Source organism: Panthera leo, chromosome B3 (assembly GCF_018350215.1).
Source record: "Panthera leo isolate Ple1 chromosome B3, P.leo_Ple1_pat1.1, whole genome shotgun sequence".
Lineage (NCBI taxonomy): Eukaryota > Metazoa > Chordata > Mammalia > Carnivora > Felidae > Panthera > Panthera leo.
This window is the reverse complement of record NC_056684.1, coordinates 22,856,186-22,879,519: the sequence shown is the minus strand read 5'-3', so window position 1 is coordinate 22,879,519 and position 23,334 is coordinate 22,856,186. Positions and strand designations below refer to the sequence as shown.

At 40.3% G+C, this 23,334-nt stretch overlaps 1 protein-coding gene across 1 annotated transcript; it reads left to right on the top strand.

The window, feature by feature from the left end:
• The first annotated feature begins 8,485 nt into the window (after positions 1-8,485).
• Positions 8,486-12,046, top strand: MAGEL2 (MAGE family member L2). Its single transcript, XM_042941242.1, has one exon. The coding sequence runs from the start codon at positions 8,486-8,488 to the stop codon at positions 12,044-12,046; it is 3,561 nt and encodes a 1,186-aa protein (XP_042797176.1).
• Positions 12,047-23,334: the final 11,288 nt, after the last annotated feature.

The window sequence follows — 23,334 nt, the reverse complement described above, 5'->3', positions numbered from 1 at the left end:
GACATTTTTCCAAAGAAGACATACAAATGACCAGCAAGTACATGAAAAGGTGCTCGACATCACTAATAACCAGGGAAATGCACACAGTTACATATATATATATGTATATATGTATATATGTATATGTGCATATATATATATATATATATATATATATATATATATATAACTCAGCCATAAAAAAGAATGAAATCTTGCCATTTACAATGACATGGATGGAGCTAAAATGTATTACGCTAAGCAAAATAAGTCAGTCAGAAAGACAAATACTATCTGATTTCACTCATATGTGGAATTCAATAGATAAAACAGATTAGCATAGAGGGGAAAAAAAGAGAGGTAAATCAGGAAACAGCTTCTTAACTATAGAGAACAAACTGAGGGTTGCTGGAGGGGAGGTGAGTCGGGGGATGGGTTTAATAGGTGATAGGCATTAAGGAGGGCACCTGTTGTGATGAGCACTGGGTGTTGTATGTAAGTGATGAATCACTAGATTCTACACCTGAAACTAATATTACACTGTATGTTAGCTAACTGGAATTTAAATAAAAACTTGAAGGAAAAAACAAAAACAAAAGGACATAATCACACACATAATGTGTGTGACCTAGGTCTTATAGCATATTATATTAAATTGTGTAACTAAGGGGAGAAATAGACAAATCTATGACCATATTAAAAAATTCAAACATGGTTGAGTAGTTGATAGAATAACCAGATTTTAAAAAATTAGGTACAAAATATGTGAACACATGCTCAAACTGACCTTGGAGACACGTATAGAACTATACCTAAGAATAGCAGAATACATTTTTTTCAAGTATATACAGAGTTTTTTTTTTTCAAAATAGACCCCTTACTGGCATTACATTAAAATCTTAATATATTTAAAATAACTAAAATCATATTGCACATATTCTTGATTACATTGGAATTAAATTAGTAATTAGCATTATAAAAATATATATAAAATATTCAAATATTTGAAAATTAATGACATACTTCCAAATAACCCATAAATCAAAAAAGAAATCCTAAAGAAAATTATAATATATTTCAAAGTAATAATAATAAAAACATAACATTCTAAAATTTGTAAAATGCTTCTACAATAAGATGGAAAGAGAAATGTATAGCTTTAATGACTAGTTTACAAAACAGGAAATATTTAATATAAATGACCTAAGCTTCCACACTAATAATGTAAAATTAAAAAATCAAAATTAAAACAAGAAGAATAAACAGAATAGAAATAAGAACTGAAATCACTAAAATAGAAAACAGACCAACAATAGAGAAAATTACACAAGTCAATCATTTATTCTTTGAAAAGAATAAGACAATTGGCAACCCCTAGAAAAACTAATAAAAGAACAAAATAATACAAAAGAGAAAAAAAATCAAATCACTCATAATCAGGAATGAAAGAAAGACAATACTGCATATTATACAGATACTGAAATAATAATAAAAGGATATTTTATTATTCTCCATTTAGTAAAAAGAAACTGTTAAGTTTAAACTTTTTTACAATTAACATATTATTAACAAAGAATGACAATTTTAACTTTAAAACTTGACAACTCAAATGAAATTAAAAAATTCTTAAAAACATAATTCACTCAAACTGGCAAATGAGGAAATAGAAAATCTGAATAATGTAAATTCTGTTAAAATCCACAATAAAGAGAGAAGCCAATTTAAGAAATGAGAAAAAGAGTGAAATACACAAAGAAGATACACAAATGGCCTCCAAGTGCAGCCACTTTGGAAGTCGGTTTGGCAGTTTCTTATGAAACTACATGTACTCTTATACAATTCAACAAATGTACTCCTTGGTATTTACCCAAATGAGTTGAAAACGTATGTCTACACAAATTCTTCACACAAATGTTTATAAAAGCTTTATTCATAGTTTTCCAAACTTGGAAGTTAACAAGATGTCCTATCATAGGTGATAAACAAACCATGGAAAATCTATAAAGTGGCATATTATACCACAATAAAAATGAGTAATGTACACATGGATGTTTTTAATAGCTTTTTCCATATTTTCCAAGTCTTGGAAGAAACCAAGATAGATACGTGAATAGATAAACTGTCATACATCCGGACAATGGAATACTATTCAAAACTAACAATGAAATAAGCTAGTAAGCCATTAAAAGACATGGAGAAATCATAAATGCATATTAGTAAATGAAAGAAGTCAATCAGAAAAGTTTACATACTGTAAAGAAAGTGACATTCTGGAAAAAGCAAAATTATGGTGACATTAAAAAAAATCAGCGTTTGCCAGGCATTTGGAGCAAGGAGGGTGAATAGGCACCACAAGAGGATTTTTAGGGTAGTGAAATTATTCTGTGATTATGTTATAATGGTGGATTAATGTCATATGTATATCAAACCCTACAGATTGTACAACTCCAAGAGAGAACCTTAAACTATAGACTTGAGATGATATTGATGTGTCAATGCAGGTTCATGGATTGTAACAAATATAACACTCAGATGCAAAGATATTGATAGCAGGGAAAATTGTGGGTATATGTGAGAGGAGCATGAGATATATAGGAACTCTCAATTCTTCCCCTCAATTTTTTTTTGTAAACCTACAAATGCTCTAAAAATAGCTTATTGGGGCACCTGGGTGGCTCAGTCGGTTGAACATCCAACTTCAGCTCAGGTCATGATCTCACAGTTCATGAGTTCAAGCCCCACATTGGGCTCATTGCTGTCAGCACAGTGCCCACTTCAGATTCTCTGTCCCTCTTTCTCTGCCCCTTCCCTGCTTGCCTTCTGTCAAAAATAAATGAAACGTTAAGAAAACAATAAAACAAACAAATAAATAAATAAAACAATAACCTATTTTTAAACATACAAACAAAAATACCACGATACACCTTCCCCCCCCCCACAGGAATTCCTAGAATCAAAATGGCCAATTATGTCAATTTTGGCAAGGACATGGAGCACCTGGAATCTCATACATTGCAAATAGGAGTGTAAAATTTTACAATCATGATTTCACATCCACTAGAATAAACAAAATAAAAAAAAGACTAACAACATAACATTTTGTAAAGCTGTTGAGCACCTGGAATTCTCATACATTCTGGTAGAATGTAAAATGGTCTAACTCAACCATGGAGAACTGTTGCAACTTCTTATAAAGATAAGCACACATCTTAACGATGTAGAACAAACTGATGGTTACTATAGGGGAGATGGGAGGAGGGATTGGTGAAATAAGTGATGGGTATTAAGGAGTGCAATTATAATGAGCACTGGGTGATATATGGAATTGTTGAATCATTGTATTCTACACCAGAAACTAATATTATATTGTATGTTAACTACACTGGAATTATTTTTTAAAGATAATATCTACTATATGACACATCATTCAACCTGATATTTCATTTCAATATAAAAATTCCTGCTCAAAAAATAATTTTAGGGATGCCTGGGTGGCTCCCTGAAGAGTCCGACTCTTGATTTCAACTCAGGTCATGATCCCAGGTTTGTGGGATCAAGCCCTATGTCTGGCTCCATGTTGAGTGTGGAGCTTCCTTAAGGCATGTGCTCTCTCTCTCTCTCTCTCTCTCCCCCTCTTTCCCATTCATGTTCTCTCTATAAACATAACATAATAAGAAAATAGTTAAAATAATTTTCAATGCATCCTTTTTTTCATACTAGCCCCACGTTGTAAATATCTGAAATGTTGACAGATGATTGATAAATAAATAGATTAACAGGTACAGCATAAGTAAAATGGAATTCTATTTAGCATTAAACAAATAGCAAACTTCTGGGGCGCCTGGGTGGCTTGGTCGGTTGAGCGTCCGACTTCAGCTCAGGTCATGATCTCACGGTCCTGAGTTGGAGCCCCGCGTCAGGCTCTGTGCTGACAGCTCAGAGCCTGGAGCCTGTTTCGGATTCTGTATCTCCCTCTCTCTCTGCCCCTCCCCTGTTCATGCTCTGTCTCTCTCTGTCTCAAAAATAAATAAACGTTAAAAAAATTTTAAAAAAATTAAAAAATAAACAAATAAACAAATAGCAAACTTCTGATGCATCCAACAACTTGTTTAAAACTTTTTTTTAATTGAATCTCCATACAAAAATAGTATATACTGTACTGATTCCATTTACATGAAATTTGAGAACAGGCAAAACTAATATATGGTGAGAGAAATCAGAAAGTGGTTGCCTTTGGACATAGAGGAATTGACTAGAAAAGGACACGTTGGACATTTATTTGGTAAAGAAAATGTTCTTTATTTTGTTTTGAGAGATGATTACTCCATGACAAAGGTTACTAAACAGAATACTTTAGATATATGCACATCTTTTTATTCTAATTATATCTAAAATTTAAATGTATATAAATATATATTTGTTGCTAAAAGCCAACATTCTTAGCCATTACACGGGTTATTATTATTTTTTCAATTACCAGTGTAATGGCTAAGAATGTTGGCTTTTGGCAACAAATAGTCAGGCTTTAATTTCAGATTCTACAATATATTGCCATATCTGTGACACATTACTTACCATCATAAGCCTCAATTTCTTGATGTGTACAATGGGCCCAAACACTTGAGGATTTTGTGATGAATATATTAGAATGGTATTTGACCACATAATAAGCATTCAATAAATAGCAGTTATGCAATTTTAATGAACTCTGTGCAATTCTTCTTTCATGCCTTGTACTTCTGATACATCCTGTTTCCTCTGCCCCTTTCAGCACTCAGTCTGTCTATTTGGAGGACACTCATTAAGTTCCAACAGCTTTGAGTTTGTTTGTTTATTTGTTTGTTTTTCTTTTCATTGCTACTTCCATAATTACATCCCCCATGCTTCAAGTATAAATGACTACTCATTTCTTTGCATCTATGACCAATATGAGTTTTAAACAATGCAAACAGTAACACTTTATTGCACTAAAATACTATGTTAATATCTATAGATCCTATGTATGTGTCTATAAGATGTGGTGACAGATTTTTATCTGCAGCGTTGCTCATACCACGGTGCTGGGCACCTATTGAATCCTTAATAAAAAGCATTTCATAAATAAATTATTTTAGACTTTTTGAAAGTCATAAAGATTATTTTACCCACTTATAAATATATACACTAAGTCTGAAAGCTATATAGGAGTGAAATATAGGTACTTCTTGTGCTAATCTTACACTTTTATTAGACAACTTTTTACTGATCACTCAGGATGAACGGGGTATACAAGAGTGAACAAAACAAAGCTCTTGTCTACATGAAGGCTCCATTCTTGCCTATAATAAATAAATATAAAAAAATTAATTTTTGTATGACTCAATGATTTTCCTACTTCTATTTGTCTATTCTCAGTTCTCCTTCCACCAGTTTTTTTTTTCAATTACTTCTGTTATCCTTTCATTACATACTTATCAAAATATGGAAAGTCCTGTATAATTACAAGACAGACACCTACATCCCATGGATGCTTTGTATATATTTGTCTTTTGCTTTTAAGCACCTTGGATTTTTTTAAATGTTTTTATTTATTTTTGAGGGAAAGAAAGAGAGAGACAGAGGCAGGGGAATGCAGAGGATTTGAAGCAGGCTCTGTGCTGAGAGCAGAGAGCCTGATGTGGGGCTCGAACTCATGAACCACGACATCATGACCTGAGCCAAAGTCAGATGCTTGACCGACTGTGCCACCCAGGTGCCCCTCACCTTGGGTTTTTAAACTGTCTCATGGGGAAGCTAGGAAAAGAAATTTTGCTAATACTTGGTTCAGAGGCATAGAAGTGGAAGAATATACACACAGAATTGTTGTAGGGCTTCAGGATGCTCAAAGATCCCATAATGAGAAGGCATGTTTTAGGAGACCTATTTAAACCTTGTAGTCCAAATTACCCACTGTACTCAGGACAGTATTGGGCTTTGCTGTTATTAAAGCAGTTTGTCTTCACAAAAGAGTTGTATGTTACTTGATTTGTCAGGTGTATTTGATGTTGGGAGTAGATCATTTGTGAGTAGCTAGGCTGTCAAGTGGCCTGGATCTGAGAGCACTGATGGTCCAAAATAGGCAGATTTTCCAGAGGAAAATAAGCCCATTTCATCTGCCATTACTGGCCCCTTGAGAATCACTATATACTTATAGTCACACTTTTCTCTACCAGTTAAAAAATGTTACAAGGAATCATACTGGTGCTAATGTACAACTTGACTACTTTCCATTTATAATAATTTTTGTTTGTTTTTTTAGTTCCCGTTACCTCTTTTTTTCATTTATGTATCACCTTTAGGCATAAACTGGGCCCCCTTTTACATAATGAATTTAGTGGGAGTTGATATTGAGCGGTGATGCTATTCATTGAGCTCCAATCAGTGAGAACAACTGGACCCTGTTAGTAGCCATTTATTGTGTAGAATGGCCCAAAGCATGGTGGACTGAAGGTTAAATATGCCATAATCCTGAAAAAAAATTGGTTAGTAAAAGAACTTAATCTCTCAGAAATTTATACATTTTAGTTAGAGGAGGAGAAAGTATGCTTTATTGAGGGTATAAATGTCATAGACTGAAACATGAACTCAATATCCCAAAGTCATTCATAGACAGTAGCTCTCATGTGGCAGAATTGGTGATAGGGGAACACCAAGGTTATATGCCTAGCTGGTCCCTCTAAAGTGATTCTAAACCCTACCAAAATGAGAAGTCTTATATGGACTATTAGTGTACAAGAAGGACCTGGAAGCCATGAAGTATGGTGGCATCCATTCTGTAGAAGCAGCTTTGTGGGTATATGTGGGAATTACATATTAGGCACCATGAAAGAGCTGCTTGTCTTTGAAAAGGAAGATGTTCCTGGGGATAATAAATGATCCCTCATCCTTTCAGTTACCAGAAAATAAAACCCTGAAACCTCCCTCTTAAATTATTCCTTCACTATTTAAGGCAATTGTAACCTTGGGAGTGTGTTTATGTCTTGATTGGGATTCATAAATTACCAAATTTGAGGAACATTGGCTAAGGGTACTTCAGGAGGAGTAAGGTATAGCCTTCATCGTTCTCTTCTGCCCCCTTGTGGTATCATTCATGTTTTTTGTCACTCTGGACTCTTGCCCTAGGTGAAAGCAGTCTCTTCTAAACTAAACATCCTTACTATTTATCATTTTGTGTATTCCCATAAAACTATCCAACTAGAAGTGAGACTATCACTTCCTTTCAACATGAAGTAGTGTAGTGTTACCAAATAATTTTGAGGACTTCTACTTTATCTGTGTATATATCTGTCTAATTTTAAAGTGATTTTGCTCATGAGTAGATACCCCCAAAATTTCATATTTTATTCATCATCTGTTTTCCCTATATATTAGTCTTAGATCTATTTATTCACTCATTTTGCTATTTTCTAGTGCATTTTTGGCCTTCATTTTTTTCAGTTTCTTTCCCGCTCTGTAACTGATGAACAGCACCAAGAAACCCACCTCATTCTCTTGTGCCAGCCATTCCACAGGAAATTTTCCTGGTACTGAAAATTTTATCTTCCACTGATGTCTCAAGCATCTGAATTTCCATAATTTCTTTCCTTCTTTCTGTAGTCTTTGCCATCACTTTTCTCTGTTGTGTCTAAAAATGCCTGTATTCTTCAAGACACATCTCAGGAATTTCATTCTAAATGATTTTCCTACAAACACATTCACTCCCACAATTAAGGAGTACCTTAATGCCCAGTCCAGTTTTCTTTAGAATCCCAAGCCATCATACAATATTGTCTACAGAGCATCTCTCCTTGGCAGTCTCACAGCACTGCAAATGCCCATGTCCCAATCAATACTCATAAATCTCTCTTCCTATGTGCCTCCCACTGTGTCCCTAAGAGAATTAACTATACCAGCAATTTCTCTTTTTCCCAGGACAAACTTATATGCCTTCTATATCTCTTTTTAATAAAGTATAGTAGCTGCCTACTATGACTCCTGAATCTCTCGTGTACATATATGCACTTTTTTTTTAATCCTCCGGCTCTGATTTTGCTGTATCTGAGCTCAGACCACACCATCTCCCCCCTCATGGATGCCTTCCATGTTACCAGTGGTCTCTTCCTACTCTATACTGCAGTACAGTGATTTCTAAAACATAGATCTGTTCCTGTCACTCCTCTGTGAAAACTCATCCATGGTAAGTCTGACCAGACTGCATTTGGGGACTGGACAGAGTGAGAAGGGATCTTGTGTCAGCCAGGATTTCTGGTAGACGCCCCTATGCACTATCCACTTGTGGTGGTCGGGGGCGGGGAAGGGGCGGGATTGAGCCCCCTTCCCCCCTCCTCCTTACTGCGGAAAGCTGCAGAGCTAAGGGCACTTACTTCCTATTCACCAGTCAGCAGGGAGGGATCCTCTGATCAGCCACGTAGGCATTCTCTTCTCTCTGGAGGAAAAGGCCCAGCAGCTGTCGGAGGAAAAGGCCCACCAGCTGTCAGAGCAAAGGGACATGTCGCAGCTAAGTAAGAATTTGGGTGATTCGAGTCCCCCGGCCGAGGCCCCCAAGCCTCCGGTCTATAGCCGCCCTACGGTTCTGATGCGGGCCCCGCCCGCCTCCTCTCGGGCTCCGCCAGTCCCTTGGGATCCACCTCCGATTGATTTGCAGGCTTCACTGGCCGCTTGGCAGGCACCTCAGCCTGCTTGGGAGGCCCCACAGGGCCAGCCGCCTACCCCAGTGGCTCCGATGGCCCAACCTCCGGCCCTGGGGGGCCCGATGGTCCAGGCTCCCCCTCTGGGAGGCCCGATGGGCAAGCCTCCGACTCCCGGAGTCCTGATGATCCATCCTCCCCCTCCGGGAACCCCGATGGCCCAGCCTCCGACTCCGGGAGTCCTGATGATGCATCCTTCAGCTCCCGGAGCCCCGATGGCCCATCCTCCCCCTCCGGGGACCCCAATGGCCCATCCTCCCCCTCCGGGAACCCCAATGGCCCATCCCCCCCCTCCGGGGACCCCAATGGCCCATCCTCCCCCTCCGGGGACCCCGATGGTTCATCCTCCCCCTCCGGGGACACCGATGGCGCATCCTCCCCCTCCGGGGACACCGATGGCTCACCCTCCCCCTCCGGGGACACCGATGGCCCATCCTCCCCCTCCGGGGACCCCGATGGCCCAGCCTCCGACTCCAGGAGTCCTGATGGCCCAGCCTCTGACTCCGGGAGTCCTGATGGTCCAGCCTCCTGCTCCGGGAGCCCCGATGGCTCAGCCTCCGCCCCCGGCAGCCTTGATTGCCCAGCCTCCGCCTCCAGGAGCCCCGATGGCCAAGCCTCCTGGTCCCGGAGTCCTGATGATTCATCCTCCAGGTTCGAGAGCTCCGATCACGCAGCCTGCAGCTTCAGGAACCCCGATGGCACAGCCGGCAGCCCCACCTGCACAGCAGCCTCTGGCGTCCTGGGCCCCACAGGCTCAGCCTCTGATTCTGCAAATCCAGTCACAGGTTATAAGGGCTCCTCCGCAGGTTCCCCAGGGCCCACAGGCCCCGCCGGCGCAGCTGGCCACACCCCCGGGCTGGCAGGCCACCTCGCCGGGCTGGCAAGCCCCGCCACAAGGCTGGCAAGCCACACCTCTGGCTTGGCAGGCCACGCAGGTCACCTGGCAGGCTCCGACAATTACCTGGCAGGCACCAACTGTGCGCCAGGGCCCACCGCCCATCCGGCCGGGCCCACCGCCCATCAGGCCGGGTCCCCCGCCAGTGCGCCAGGCTCCACCCCAGATCCGCCAGGCACCACCGCTGATACGCCAGGCACCACCGCCCATCCGGCCTGCCCCGCAGGTCCTGGCCAGCCCACCACCGCTCTGGCAGGCCCTGCCGCCCCCGCCGCCGCTGCGGCAGGCCCCGCAGGCTAGGCTGCCCTCCACGCAGGTGCGGGCGGCGCCACAGGTGCGGGCAGCGCCACAGGTGCCCACTGCCCCACCAGCAACGCAGGTGCCCACGGCGCCTCCCGCTGGCCCACAGGCGCCCCAGGCTGTGCTGTCGGCCCCTTTGTCGGCCCCACAGGCTACACACTGCCCGCCCATCATCTGGCAGGCCCCCAAAGGCCAAGCCCCAGTGCCACATGAGCTGCCAACGTCGATGGAGTTCCAGGAAGTGCAGCAAACCCAGGCTCTGGCCTGGCAGGCTCCTAAGGCTCCTGGGCAGTTCTGGCAGCCTGTGCCCACCCAGGAGGCCCAGAGGCAGGGCCCACCACTGGTTCAGATGGAGCAGCCCTTTCAGGGGGTCCCGGCCTCCCAAAAGGCCCTCCAAATCCAGCTACCCACCCAGCAGGCCCAGCCCTCGGGCCCGCAAGCAGAGCTGCCCACCTTGCAACTCCAGCCCTCCTGGCAAGGCCCCCCTACAGCCTTGCAGGGCCAGCCCGGAGCTCCCATAGCGGCAGCAAATTTTCCCATGGGCTCCGCTAAATCACTGATGACTCCATCGGGAGAATCCAGGGCCTCTTCAATAGAACGCAGGACCTCTTCGAAGGAACGTAGGACCTCTTCAAAGGAACGCAGGGCCCCTTCGAAGGATCGCATGATCTTCGCTGCCACTTTTTGTGCTCCAAAGGCAATGTCAGCTGCCCGAGCGCACCTGCCGACTGCCTGGAAAAACTTGCCTGCCACATCGGAGAACTTCACTGCCACTTCAAGAGTCTTTCCAACTACCTCCCAGTTCCAGCCTGCCTCTTCTAATGCCTTTCAGGGCCCATCTGCCCCCTCAGAGACCCCGAAGTCACTGCCACTTGCTCTGCAGGATCCATTTGCCTGTGTGGAGGCCCTGCCTGCAGTTCCATGGGTTCCACAGCCCAATGTGAATGCTTCAAAAGCATCCCAGGCAGTGCCTACCATCCTGATGGCTACGGCAGCTGCCCCCAAGGCAATGGCCACCATTCAAGAGGCCTCGAAAACCTCTGCTGAGCCTCCACGTCGCTCTGGCAAAGCTACCCGGAAGAAGAAACATCTGAATACCGAAGAGGACAGCAGTGGCCAAATGCTGGCCCTGCGTGACTGGCAGGCACCGAGACCCTGGGAAAATCTGAACTTGAATGACTGGGAGATTGAAAACCATATCCAGGTCCTGGGTGACTGGGAGGGCCCAAGTACCTCCCGGGGCCTGAGTGGCTGGGAGGGCCCTAGTACCTCCAGGATCCTGAGTGGATGGGAAGGGCCCAGCACAACTTGGGCTCTGAGTGCCTGGGAGGGCCCAAGCACTTCGAGGGCCCTGGGTCTCTGGGAAAGCCCAGGTAGCCCTCAGCCCTTGATTATCTCTGAGTTCACCAGTCTCTCTCAGGGATTTGGTGCCACCCAGAATGACCCCAGGTTGGAGACTCAGCCATTGTCTCCCTTGGATGAGAGAGCAAATGCATTGGTGCAGTTCCTCTTGGTCAAGGACCAAGCCAAGGTGCCCATCAAGCGCTCAGAGATGGTGAAATTCATCATTCGTGAATATAAAGATGAGTGCTTGGATATCATTAACCGTGCCAACAATAAGCTAGAGTGTGTCTTTGGTTATCAATTGAAAGAAATTGATCCCGAAAACCACTCTTACATTATCATCAACAAGCTGGGGCACCATAAGGGTGAACCAGTGGCATCCTACTTAGACAGGCCCAAGTTAGGCCTTCTTATGGTGGTCCTGAGTCTCATCTTTATGAAAGGCAATTGTGTCAGGGAGAACATGATCTTTAATTTTCTGTACAGGTTAGGCTTGGATGTCCGAGAGACACATGCTCTCTTCGGAAATACAAAGAAGCTCATCACCGAAGTGTTTGTAAGGCAGAAGTACCTAGAGTACAGGCGAATACCCTATACAGAGCCAGCAGAATATGAGTTCCTCTGGGGCCCCCGAGCATTCCTAGAAACCAGCAAGATGCTTGTTTTGAGGTTTTTGGCCAAGCTCCATAAGAGAGATCCACAGTGCTGGCCTTTCCAGTACTTTGAAGCACTGGCAGAGTGTGAGTCTGAAGATTTGGATGAGGATGAGCCCGGATCTGGTGATAATGCTGGTGACCCCACCAGCAGTTCCCCTCCCCGCTAATGTGGTTCCATCCGCAGATATCTCATTCCTTTGGGTCCCTGGCCAGAGGCCGCTGACAGGGGGGCAGGGTGGGGTGGGGGGTGGGGGGGTGTTTTGTTTCTGGTGTTTATGTTCCAGTTCTATGTGTGTAAGTTTGGATTTCAATTTGGTTCAACTTGATATCTGCCAAAGCTTTGTACATTTTCATGTGGTGTTGATTTCAATTGGCTACTGTTCTATTTGGTATTTTGGCATCTGTATTTTTAAGTGAGATCTGTGATTCTCTGTTTTGTGTTATAATTGTTATGTTTTGGTATCAGAGTTGTGCTGGCTTGTGAAATGAATTGAGAAGCTATCCATCTCATTCTGGTACAGATTATGTAGTATTGAAATAGGCTGTTCTTTGAACATTAAAATGACTCATCAGTAAAAGCTGTCTGCAGAAAAATAAATATCTATATCTATATATATAAATATACTTTCAGCATAACATGCAAGTGTTTGTCTTTATTCTAATTTCTACTCTAGATGGTGGGAGCCCAGTTTTACCATACTCTCTGAATAGACCTGAGCATCAAGAGCACTACCAGTGATAGTAGTAACCACAGTGATGAAACTTTCTCAAGGACACTGCTGCATTTATCACAATAATGCAGTGATTTATGTTGTGAGATGAAATGTAAGATTTCCTTAATTCAGGAGTAAAACTTCACAAGTCAGTGAGGTTGAATCAGAAATAGGTTGTATACCTCATCTGATTTAATCCTTACAATAGTCTTTTAAAGTAGGCGTCATTCCCATTTTATAGGTAAGTATCTAAGACTCCATTAGATCAATTAAATGGCACATTTTAGTTAAATTGTAATTTAAATCAGACTTTTTTCCTTAAGGTTATGTGGGAAAAGAATATCATCTTCCTGCAGATTGCAGGTGGCAGTGGAGAGGGAAGGAGATATATAACTAGTGACATGGAGATCTAAGGGGAAGTTCCTGGTTGGGGTGGGGGCATAAATCCTAACATACAAGGGAAGTCAACTGATAATGTCTGAGATTTCTAAATCATTGTAGTTGATCCTTGGGTACAGAACCTGATGTGGGAGGGAAGGCAAGTTGGGAGTGAATCCACCCGAAAGGTGGAAAGGTTCACATGGACACACCAGAGTGGTATATGCAAAAGGAGTTTCCTGAAATTACTACTCTTCATGTGGACCAGAATCATCTACACTGCTGCTACATTTACTGTCCAAAAGGATCAAGAATTTTATCCTAAAGGCCCCTTCTCTGGGTAAAGATGAAGCTCCAGATGTAAGGTAAATGGTGATAGTGGAATTCTTCTGCCACCTAGTGGTGTGCCACTGGTTCTGTCCGTTGCTCCTGCAGCGGTACAGTGCAGCCCCTGCTACAGTACTTAACCTCATACGCTGAATACCTGGGTTTGGCTACTACTTGCTTCATAATCTTTGCCCATAATTTTACTGGTATATGTGCCCAAGCATGCTTTCTTTTCTCTTGTATCATAGGATAAGGTGAAATCTCTTCCTCAAGTGCAAGCCACTGGCACTTAGGAAGCTGAGCCTCTATAGTGTGGGATGAACTTATAAAATGGAGAGTCCTTTCCCAGCACACACAGAGTTGAGCTTCCTAGGGTGACTGACCCCATTACAGGACTTGCTTGGCTATAGGGTATCTTTGGCAAGTTGTCGAAGTGGCTAGATTTTCCAGAAATTCAGAGGAAGCTTCTTGTAAACTCCTTGGGTCAGTGGTACTGTGTTTCTGCCCCAAATCAATCTTTACTTATTTTGAGGACAGCAACTAATGCCCATTGAAGGCAACAGCACTGCCCCAGCTGAGAACTATGCCCAAAAGAAGATTTTATGATATAGTAAAGTGTCACATTGATTTAGTTATTTCTTGTTTGTTTTTAGTTCATGTATTATTTTTTCTATAGTTTTCTCCAAATCATTTACTCATGGGTGCTTGAGTAAGTTGCTCTTGGTGAAGCAAAGCCACAATCCTCCATCTCATTTATCTCATATCTGATGTAAAACAAATAACCTTATTTAACTAATGCCAAGGGCTTAAGACCTGAGTTGCTTTAAATGGTAATGAGATATGAATTATAATAATAATGAGTTTTTAACTACAAATAACATAATTAGCCAAATATTCAATGGAAAAGTTAAAGAACAGCTGACATTATAAAATAAGAAGGCAGAAAACAAAACTCTGGGAATACATGAAAATACAGGGTAAGAAGCAGTAAAAACAAATTTAAAACCCATTTATTTGAAAGTTCTAAAATGTAGATAAATGTAGTACAAAGCTGTTGATGGTAAAATGGATAAAAAAAATAAAACCTTTGTAAATAAATGGGCAAAAGGTATCAGATAACAAAAAAAGAAAGAAAGAAAAGAAAATGAAATGCACGTGGCAAATAACATTGAAAAGTATTCCACCTCCATTAATATTTAAAAACAGAAATATTAGCTCAGCATTCCAGTTTTCATTCATTAAATTGGCATGGAATAAAATAAAAGCCTGTGGAACACCCAATGTACACAAAGTTGTTATGAAACTGACACCTTCATTATACACTACTGATGAAAGTATAAATTACTATAATTTACCCAGAAATAAATTCAGCTAACTGCAACTTCAAGAGGTTTAAAACTACATATACTATTTTACCTACAAATTCCTCATATGGGATTATATTGAATGGAAATAATCTGCAGGAGGGGCAAAGAGTTCCTCACAAAAAGAACTGCTTATGTAAGGAAGACTTAGGATATGGAAATGACTTCTCCCCATACAACCATACAAGCATTAAAGTGGTATATTGAGTTTTCTGCCGAAAAGATCAAATGTTTCCTCAGGAAACAACTTGAAGTTTGTTCCAACACAAAATTATGTGCTCTGGAGCAGTGGCATGACAATCTCTAGTTGAAACACTTTAAAGTAGGTGCTAATAGATTCTCAACAAAGCCATAAACAAATCTCAATAAAAGTCATTTCACATTAAACTATATGACCAAATTGAGTGCACAGTTGTATAGGATGTTAAATTATAAGCAAACTGACATATTAAGATATTTACTTAAAAATGATTACCTGAATTTTGGAATGACGTTACTCTAAGCCATGCCTCCTGATAGCCATAAAGACAAAGGTCAGTTGCTTGTCAAAGCCATTCATAAATCAACAATGTCAGCAAACAAGATTTAATAACTGTGGCTATGATGGATGGAGCACTTCCAAGGACCCTTATGGCCTCTACTGGACATCTAGCCCACTTGTTAATTTACCTTCAGAGTTATAGGCACAGCCACAACTCATGTCACCTTCTTATTTACTGTCATAATATTTGAAAGAATATAGGATCATTCCTGACAGTCTTGCGTCTGTTGCCAGAGCCTAAAATCTGGGCATCTCCTTCATATGATCAGTCATCCTGCCATGCCAGTTTTACCATCTTGTATAGTCAGTGTTTTCCCTTCTCTCCATTCCTGTGGCCATTGTTGCTTCTTCCCTGAACTTAGAAGCTGCCACTGGCATGGTCTCTACCTTCAGTAATTCCCCTCACACAAATTACTACATTGTTTGCCCAGATCATAATGTTTTACTTGGTGTAAAGCAGTTGATGGCTTCCAATTTCCGTAGGATTTATGTGCAGCCCTCCCTAGCTCACTTTTCTCATCCTAAGGGTCAAGGAGCAGTCAGGTAGAGGTGGACTAGGGTAAATCAGGATTTACAAATGAGGTCTGGGGTCCCTCTGCTGGATTGTTCTAGAAACTCCTTAAATTCTGTATGGAAAACCTAGATGTGTCAGCAAGGATGAGAAGCCCCTGACATTTAGATCACAGACCCTTCCTGCTTACTTTTGTTCCCAACTCAGAAAGTCGTGTGGGCACAGGAAATAAATTGTTAGGATAATATATCTGACTTCTCTGGAGAAAATCTCGAGGAAATGAAGCCTAGAGTGGATCCATATTTAGAGTCCAAGTCAAATTTTCCTGAGTGCAAGCAATTTAATTCTTCCAAGTCGTCCAGAGGGCTTAGTTGTGAATTCCACAAAGAGACTTATAACACCAGGAGCCCATTGGTCCAATCCCCTAATCCTTTTAGAATTTTAAAGTTATACCTGCCCTATCTGCTTAAGAGATGAAGCCCCTGGAGAGCTTCCTTCATTACCAAATAGGTAATAGGATTCCTCCTATTTGCTTAGTAGCATAGCAGAAATCATTCTGGCTGTCTCCAGGAGGTGCCCTTCTCAGCCCAAATGCCTTTGCTCTGAAAACTGCTAATCCATATCCTAGTGAGACTGGTTTTCTATACTGTCACCTGTTCAAAGTGCATTCAGCTTGAGAACCATGGTTAACAGAGAGATTGGTGTTGTCCAATCAATCAGCAATAACAACAGAAGCATTTCCTAGACCTAATAGATTTCCTGGAGTGTACTCTGTCATGGCTTATAATCTTCCCCTGAAGTAGAGCTAGCTAGCTGGAGGTTCAAAGTTGTGGAATTTGAGTGATGGCTTTGTGGCTTCTGCAAGACATCCTTAAACACATTCTGCTTTGAAATAATAGAGTTACAGGAAGTAGCAAAGATTGTACAGGGCTAATGCACCTTTTATCTGTTTTTCACCAATGCTCACATCTTATGTAGTTGTAGTACAATACAAGGACATTTACATTGGTAAAATGTGTATGTATAGTTCAATGATATTTTAACATATAGATTCTATAAACATCACTGCAATTAACATACAGATCTATTTCTTAACCACAAGATTTCTCATGCTACCCCTTTATCTCCCACCATCCCTAAACCATGGTCATCACTACTCTGCTTTTTATCTCCATAATTTTGTCAGTTTGATAATGTTATATAAATTGAATTATATCTTTGAGACTGGCATTTTTTTCACTCACTATAATGCTATTATATCCATCCAAGACTGTTGCATGTCTCAATAGTTCATTCCTTTTTAATGTTGATAAAATGTTTATTTATGAAGGACATTTTGGTTGTTTCCAGTTTTGAGCTACTACAAAGTTACTATGAACATTCATGGACAGGATTTTTTATGGACATAAATTTTCATTTATCTGGGATAAATGCTCATGGATTAAGTTTCTGAGTTGCATGGTAAGTGCATGTTTACTCTTTGAAAGAAACTACCATACTATTTCCCAGAAATACTGTAACATTTTATATCTCCACCAGCAATGTATGAGAGATCCAGTTTCTATGCCTTCTCACCAACAATGATAGTGGCTATATATGACTATCATATATATATTGGTTGTCAAATGATCCTTTATTGAAATATTTTCCTTTGTAGTTATCAACTAGCTGGGCATTTCATTGTAACACTATTGATGTCATCTATCATGTCATGAGGGTGGTGGCTATCAACATTGCAGCCCATAGATTGGGTAGTCCCTTGAATCCCTTTAATAGTTCCAGAGAGTTCTCTGGCTAAATATCAGTGCCATATCTATCAGGCAATATTGAAAATCTCATCAAAAGTGATATTTACACCATTCTTAATGTTTTTCTGCTTCTATCTATCTCTTGGTGGTTCCTGGAGGGGTTTGATAATCAGGGCAGAAGCAGAAGGTACCACTTCAATCTGGGCATGTCTGTTCTGAATGGTCAGTTTCACTGTAGTACCCAGACCCTTCTAATCACTGGTTGCCTTGGTGATGTCATCACCAAACTTTTTTGGATACAGACCCATGGGACCAATCTTTGGGGCCAGGGCAGATGTGGCACTCATTACCCAACTGTTGCACCTAAGTTATAAACTTTGATCTCGTTGAGGTTGAACATAGGCAGCATGGTGGAGGCAGATAGTTTCAGATGAACTGGTTTGGGGATGACTGAAAACAGTTGCACCTTCACCTCTTTTGAGCCAAAAGCCGAAAAGAGCAGCTACCATATATTTTTGATGTTTCTCTGCAATAATTAGGCTAATAGCATACATTTGCAACTTCACCATAATCATATTATTCACCAGCATGTTTCTGCAGACATATTTGGTCAGAGGAATATCAAGATTTCAGTTAATTTATTTCTATATTAACCAGTAAGTCTACAGACATATACAAAATACAATGGTGCGGTGATTAAGCAAAGCTTATATTCAGATGAGCTGTAATTCAAGAGTGATATGGTTCTGCTTCATGGGTTGACACCTTAATATTAGGGAGGGGAGATTAGTGGTACACTGTTCTAGGCAATTGCAACTAAAAAGTGAAGAGACAGATAATGTTCCTATTATAGAGCTTACATTACAGGGAAGAGAGATGTATAATAAACATCTTTGGAAGTGTCAGTAGTGATAGTACTGTCTTGAAACTAAACCAAGGTTAATTATAAAGAGGAAAAGGGGTTCCTTACAGATATTTTGGTTAGAGAAGAGTTATGTGAGTTATGCAGTTAGTATTTAAGATTCACTCTTTCTTTCTTTCTTTCTTTCTTTCTTTCTCTCTTTCTTTCTTTCCTTTTCTTTTATTTTCTTTAAGAAAATAAAAGTTATTTAAAGATAGAATGGAGCCAAGCCACATGAAAGTCTAGGAGAATAACATTCTAAGTAGAGGAATTAGCTAGCGTGAAGGTCATAAGAAGACGTTCATAGATTGGTAACAGAGTGAGTGTCAGGGTTGAATAGGCTGACATGAGGTGGCAGATATAAAAATATAAAGTCAAAGCTTGTCAACAAAGTTCCAATACCTTGATATCTTTTCCATTGAGTTCCACTGAATATACCTAATACCTTTTTCATTGAGTTTAATCTGTGCCCACATATTTCTATCTAAAATAGACAATGACAGGTACTATATCCACTTGTACTTTCATTTTTGTAGCCACATTATCCTACCTCTTATTTCCTACTTCATAATTAAAACAGAGTGTGATTATTAACATAGGGTACATCAAAGGTTAAAAATATTCCATGCAGGTATTGGAAAGCCAGAGTCATATTTTATTTATAAAGTACCAGGCACACACTCTGGTAAGTTTTATATAGGGGCGCCATTAAAAAAAAAAATTTAGGTGTAACCAGTCAGACTCAAACTCCATTCTTTCCTATATCACATTAGTAAGAAATTTATGAAGCAAATGGTGTAGAGGGCTCTACTGTTTGTCATTTCTTTTTTTTTTTTTAATGTTTATTTATTTTTGAGACAGAGAGAGACAGAGCATGAATGGGGGAGGGGCAGAGAGAGAGGGAGACACAGAATCCGAAGCAGGCTCCAGGCTCTGAGCTGTCAGCACAGAGCCCGACGCAGGGCTCGAACTCACGGACCGTGAGATCATGACCTGAGCCGAAGTCGGATGCTTAACCGACTGAGCCACCCAGGCGCCCCTACTGTTTGTCATTTCTACCCTCCCCCCTTGACACAATCTTTTCCCTGCTGGCAGACACGTGGTTTTGTTAGGATGTTCATTCTACCATGAACTTATATAAGGTGATCTTTTCCTCAATCCAGGATTAGTTTAAACCAATCATATTAATTCAAATATCACTCTCCATTCAGGGACATAAGACAACGTCTGGTTGGAGGTATTCAGAAATATTTTCCCCCATAATAAAAGAAGATTTTTTAAAGATTATAAAATAGCTCGCTTCGGCGCTGGAACCTATAATATCTGCGTGGACTTCTTCCTGGAACTATTCTAGTTATCATATAATTATCATATAATAATTAAAGAAACATCAACAACATGCTAAGGAGCATAGGTTTCAAATATATAAAACATCCATGACTTTGGTGATATGGTTGACCTACTGTATCAACAGATACATGTAGGGCATTTAAAAAAATAAATAAATAAAACCACTTTTAGTTGGGGTTTCTTTTACCTACAGTCCTAAGCATCTGAATTGATACCAAGTATTTCACAGTAAGATTTGGGCAACAAGTTACATGTTCTCCCCAAGTAGCCATAGACTCAAGATTTCATGCATCAGTCATGTTTCTTTGACAATACTATTTTTTGGTAGTTTCAATGCCAGGTGGATGCTTTGGAGGATCAGTAACCTTAAATTACGATAAACCTCTATTAACTTCTGAATCACTATTAACTTACAGCTTTTGTTTCTCTATATGGTCTGTGGGCCTCAAATGATTAGTGGTTAAAACAGGTGTAAGCATTCACATATAACATTTTTTTTTTGTACCTCCATTTGGTAAGGCACCTAACCTGGGAGTGAACCATACATGCTCCATTGCAACTTTGTACAACTTCATCTTGTACTGATAATATTTCGTACAGGAGGATATCAACAGCCACTGAGTTTCCTACTGTAGAGCTGTGTACCCATGCTTTCTGTCATGGTCTTCAAGGGCACACTCAGAGTTCTGGCACTGAGTTACTGAGTCCAACCCCCAACCTTAAGGCACATTCCCCATTCTAGCTATTGCAGGATATGATAGTGGGAGCTTCTGTAGCTGTGGGCCATCCTGTTATCAATGACAGGCAGATAGCTTGGGAAATTCCCACTGCCAGAGAAATGTGGCTTTGAAAATCTGAAGATGGTAGAAAATCAAGGAAAATATTGGTAGCTTACATATGTCAAAAAATTCACAAGTATTCCAAAATTCTGTGACTCTCAAACTCATTTTCTCAGGAAAGTTTTATTGCACATGTATTACATAGCAGTATTCATATATATTACATGATAATATATGGTAAACATTTTTCATAGATTATCACATTCAATTTTCTCAAAAACCCTGGAAGAAGGGTCAACTATTTCTTCCCATTTTATAAATGAAGCTGAAGCTTCTAAGGATGTAGTAAATTTCTGAAGGTCATTCAGCTAGAGATATGGATCCATAGCCAGTTTGTATAATCTTAGAGCCAGTGTTATGAACCCAAGTGCCACTCTCCCTCTCATAATATGTGTTATGGCTGCTCACATGCTTGAGTGTGACTGTGGCTTCTCTGTAAGTGGTCTTCACATATATAGCATTACCTCTGGAGATTATTCTTTTGTGGTTTTGTCCGTGCTGTGTTTACTATTCTGGACTTCTTTGATTTGGATAACCAGCCTCATCAAGAGTTAGTGTGAGTGGTTGTTTTTTTTTTTTTTTTGGTGGGGGGGGATACTAATACTCATAAATGTGCAAAGTAATTTGGGAACATTAGTTTGCCTCCTTATCCCATTCGCTAATTATGGGTTTATAAATAATATGCATGTTTATGGATTGCAAATGGAAACCCTCAGGAAGTTCATCCATGGAAATGAATGGGGTGAGGGTAAATGAACCAGATTCCTGCAGCTGGCCAGGGCTACCAGGGCCAGCTGGTATCATAAAAAGGATACACTGAAGGGAAATTTTTCCGGAAGTCAGTGAGAGAAGGCCTTTTTCAAGTGGATAGTAGTTTTAGAGATGGCTGCCTTAGTGTGTTGAGAGAAACTGTTGGACATACTCAAATAATTCTAGAAAAATAGATGAGCCATATCCCTTTACGGAGTTTGTATGAGTAGTATTTATGTGGCTTAGGTGCCAAAATGAATCCAGGCCTTAGCTATCAAATCCCTGAAAGGTTAATACGGTGTTCATGTAGAGATAGATCATGCTAGTTGCATTCCTAGGATGGGGAAGCATGTAGGAAGTGTGGTACTGCTGGAATGAATTCCTATGCTCTTGGTAGCTAGGACCCACCAGAGATTTATATGTTCTAAGAGAATGCTGTGTGCTAATGCCTAGAAAGATAAAGCTTGTTAGAAGTAAAGTCCATCATCACTGGTCATTTTGAACCCTGAGATAATACATTTGTTACTCCGCTGCCATATTAAAACCCATAATCTTTGGTTAAGTATTCCTGATATCTAGAGGAGCAAAGAGATAAATTATAAAGGGAACCCAAAGTCTTCAGCAATGAAGGGAAAACAGCTTGCATTCAGAGAAGGAATCACATAATAAAGAATTCCTGATCATTTCCTGATCATTTACCTCATTTCCTGAGGTGAAATACACTGTCTGAAATCAAGGTTTTGTGAGAGCACATAAAAGACTTCCTAATAATATCATACATTTGAATTCTGCTTTTATGCAACCCCTATAAATGTCATAAAAGTCAACTATTTGTTTCAGCTCTGACATGTAAAGAGCTTGGAAGTCTCATTATTTTCCTTAAATGAAGAAAAATTTAGACAAACAGGAAATCACTGAGTTTTATTAAACCTATCAGAGAACTGAGGCTGCAGAGTAAACCAAGTAAACCTTTCTGAAATCTGGAAAGAAGATGACTCGAGGGAGATATAAGGTATGAAATACTGTGGTAGAAACTACAAGACTCCATAGACTGGAGGAAAGTCTTTACTAGAGAGCAATACAGGAAAGGAAAGTTTACTTGCCTCAGCCTCACTCCAGCCTTCCTGTGTCATCTAAGAAACAAAAAAGCTGTAGCCAACATGGGAAAGAACTCTAAAGAAATAGTCTTGGATCATAATAGCCAAGCAAGATAGTATAGGATGGGGAAAACTATCCCTGGTTCCCTGGTGAAACACAGAGAGACTAATGAAGACCCTCAAGACATAAGCACAGTGGATGATCCAATGACTGAGACTTAATCAAAAGTTTAGAGAACACCACTACTCCTGACTTCACTACCATGCTAGCAAGCCTCCAGCAATAATAATAGGGGGTTAGAGCAAGAGTTTCAAGATGTAGAATTTCTCTGAGAAGCAGTACAAAAGGTCCAAAAACTCAACACCCATTCATAATAAACAGTATCAAAAAACTAGAAATATAAGGGATCTTCTTTAACCTAATAAAAGATTTATATGGAGAATGTACTTCTAATATCATACTTTACAGAGACTGAATTCCTTCCCTCTAAGATTATGGCAGTCTGGCATTGGGAAAGTATAAACACAGAGATCAATGGAACAAAATAGAAAACCCAAAATAGACCATTACAAGTGCAGTGAACTGGTTTTTGACAAAGAAGTAAAAGCAATTCAATGGAGAAAAATAGTGTTTTTCATCACATGATGGTGGAAAAATTGGATGTCCCTATGCAAAAGTAAACTTTGAAACTGACCTCACACCTTACACAAAACTAACTAAAAATGTATCATGGAACTAAATTAAAATGCAAATAAATAAAATTTTTTTAGAAGAAAACAAAGGAGAAAGTTGACATGCCTTTGGGTTTGTTGACAGGTCCTTAGATACAATAAAAAAAATATAATCCATGAAAATAAAAATTGATGAATTAAACTTTATCAAAAACTAAAAGTATAATTATTTTCTCTATGAAAGTCACCATTGAAGGAATAAAA